General features: G+C 47.8%; 1 protein-coding gene across 3 annotated transcripts in view; it reads left to right on the top strand.

Moving 5' to 3' along the window:
* Clcn7 (chloride voltage-gated channel 7) overlaps positions 1-2,444 on the top strand; it is a 35,111-nt gene that overhangs the window by 11,106 nt on the left and 21,561 nt on the right. For all 3 annotated transcript variants that reach the window (XM_008856176.1, XM_029557774.1, XM_029557773.1), the window contains exon 2: positions 875-946. In XM_008856176.1, the coding sequence (XP_008854398.1) occupies positions 875-946 (72 nt within the window). The remainder of the gene's footprint in view (positions 1-874; positions 947-2,444) is intronic.

Here is a 2,444-nt window from a genome sequence, read left to right as displayed (position 1 = left end):
CAAAAAAAAAAAAAAAAAAAAAATCGTGTGAAAAAAAGAGTACTTGGGCCCTGATTGGACTTTGATGAGGGTCTTAGGAACAGGAAGGATACAGAGAAACACTGGGGTAGGGCTGGCTGCTGCCCCCAGATTGGGGAGATAACTTCAGGGATGATTCTAAGCCATCAGCTGCTAGCTCCCTTTAGCTCCCTGTGCTGCTTTGCTTTCTAACACTATGTCAGAGGGCTCTAGGATGAGCTCCAGAGCTCATCCCCAGCTGAAAAGCTGACTCTTCCCTCCCCTGCTCCAGCATTTTTGTTAAGACTCAGGAAATAGTTGAAATTGGGTACAATTACTTTTCCCCCACCCCCACCCCAACCACCTCCCCCTTGCTGGGGCCAGCAAGAAGGTCATGGGCTCACAGTCAGGGAAGTGTTTAAGACACTTTCTGCCTTGCACCTGCCCAAAAGTACACCACTCCAGGGACCTCACACCTCAGACCCACTCAACTCTGCATCACAGCCAACTGTCCTGTTGGGAGGGCTGTCAGCACACTTGAAGCAGGTAGGGACCCAGAGAGGCTACAGTGGACTTGGCCTTCTGGAGGTGGTAGGTGGGGAGGAGCCAGGGCTCCATGGCAGGTGATACCATCTTATTTGGGTATATCCTGCAGCCCTTGGTTCTGATATGTGGGCCTCCTCTCTTGTATGATGTACCAGGGTGAGGAAAGCTGGGCTTTCCATCCCATGCCAGCCTTCTCAGGGACAGACTATGGGTGTTGGGAGCAGACCTGGTTCCAGCACTCAGGGAAGGCAGGATGTGGGAATAGGAGTGAGAATAAGCAGCATTCCACTTCCCTCCTCTGGGTGCCTCATGACCTCTCTTCTCTTTTTAGTCACCTCATTCTGCATTTTTCCAAATTGGACAGATGAACAACGTGGAGCTGGATGATGAGCTCCTGGATCCGGTGAGTGGTGGTGTGATGCTCCCTGCTTCCACTGAGCTGATCCTAGTAGAGGGAAGATGATGGGCCCTGGGCGTACTCTGCAGGGGTGGTCTGCATAGCATGGTCAACAGATAGCAGGACCCCTAGAGATGGCACACACAGTATGGATGTAGCCTCCGAGGCCAAGTAACTAGAAGCAGCCAATTATGAAGAGGTAAGCAGAGGCACTATTTGGAGGAGGGCCTAGATAGGAATAGGCTTAGTGTGAAGACACCCAAGTGGGCTGAAGGGTCTTGGGACAGGAAGAGGATTGAAGAGGGATTAGGAGTCCTCAAGTTTCAAGGACAGCTATGTCCTCTGACCCTTGGGGTGAATTCTGGCCTCCTAAAAACAACCTCTTCAGGCACTGGAGAGATGGCTTATCAGTTAAATGCATAATGCTCTTACAGAAGACCTGTGTTTGGTTCCCCTCACCCAAGTTTGGCAGCTCACAACTGCTGTACCTCCAGCCTTAGGGTGTCCAGTGCCCTCTTCTGGCCCCGGAGACACCTGTACTCACTTGCAGATACCCCCCCCCATACTTACACATAATTAAAAATAAACAACAATCTTAAAAAAAAAAAACATACACACACTTCTCTAGACTCTGTCCTTGGTAAACCCCTATCCAGGGGAGCCATGAGACTGTTTTCTGAGCCTCCATATTGGAATTCACTTGTCTTTGGTGATATCTGCTGTGGTTCTGTTTGGCCCCATGGGCTGTGATACTGAGCATCCTCACATGCTGTTAGTCATCTGTATCATCTTTGGAGAGATACCTGTTTTACATCCTGTGCCTTTTTTTGTTGTTGTTGTTGTTGTTTTTTTTTTTTTGGATTGGGTAGCCTTGAAATCACAGAGATCCACCTGCTTCTGCCTCCTGAGTGCTAGAATTAAAGACCATCATGCCTGGCAAAAATAAGGATAACTGAAGAGACATTTGCTGGTGAGACTCGAACCCATACCTTTTTGGTTGTGAGCCTGAGCCTTTAATGGCTCTCTAGCTCCTGAGCTCATTTTTTAAAATTGTGTTTTTAAAAATAGTGACTCGCTGGGTATGGTGGCGCAGGCCTTTAATCCCAGCGCCTGGGAGGCAGAGGCAGGCGGATCTCTGAGTTCAAGGCCAGCCTAGTCTACATAGTGAGTTCCAGGACAGCTGGGGCTACAGGGAGACCCTGTCTCAAAAAGACCAATAAATAAATAAATAAATAAAAATTGTGACTCAATAATTGAGTCACAGGGGTTCTTTACATATTCTATACTTACATTTTTTTTTATGTTTTTTTTTTTTTTGTACAAGTGTTTTGCTTGCCCATCTGTATGTATGTATATGTGTAGTGCTCTTAAAAACTGGAAGACGACAACAGAGCTGCAGTATGGGTGCTGGGAATTGAACTCCGGGTCCTCTGAAAGAACAGCAAATGCTCTTAACCCTTGAGCCACCACTCCAGCCCCCCTCCCCATTTTCCTATTTTCTTGA

The sequence above is a fragment of the Nannospalax galili genome, unplaced genomic scaffold (genome assembly GCF_000622305.1).
Source record: "Nannospalax galili isolate Female #2095 unplaced genomic scaffold, S.galili_v1.0 scaffold668, whole genome shotgun sequence".
Taxonomy (NCBI): domain Eukaryota; kingdom Metazoa; phylum Chordata; class Mammalia; order Rodentia; family Spalacidae; genus Nannospalax; species Nannospalax galili.
This window is presented reverse-complemented; position numbering and strand designations above follow the sequence as displayed.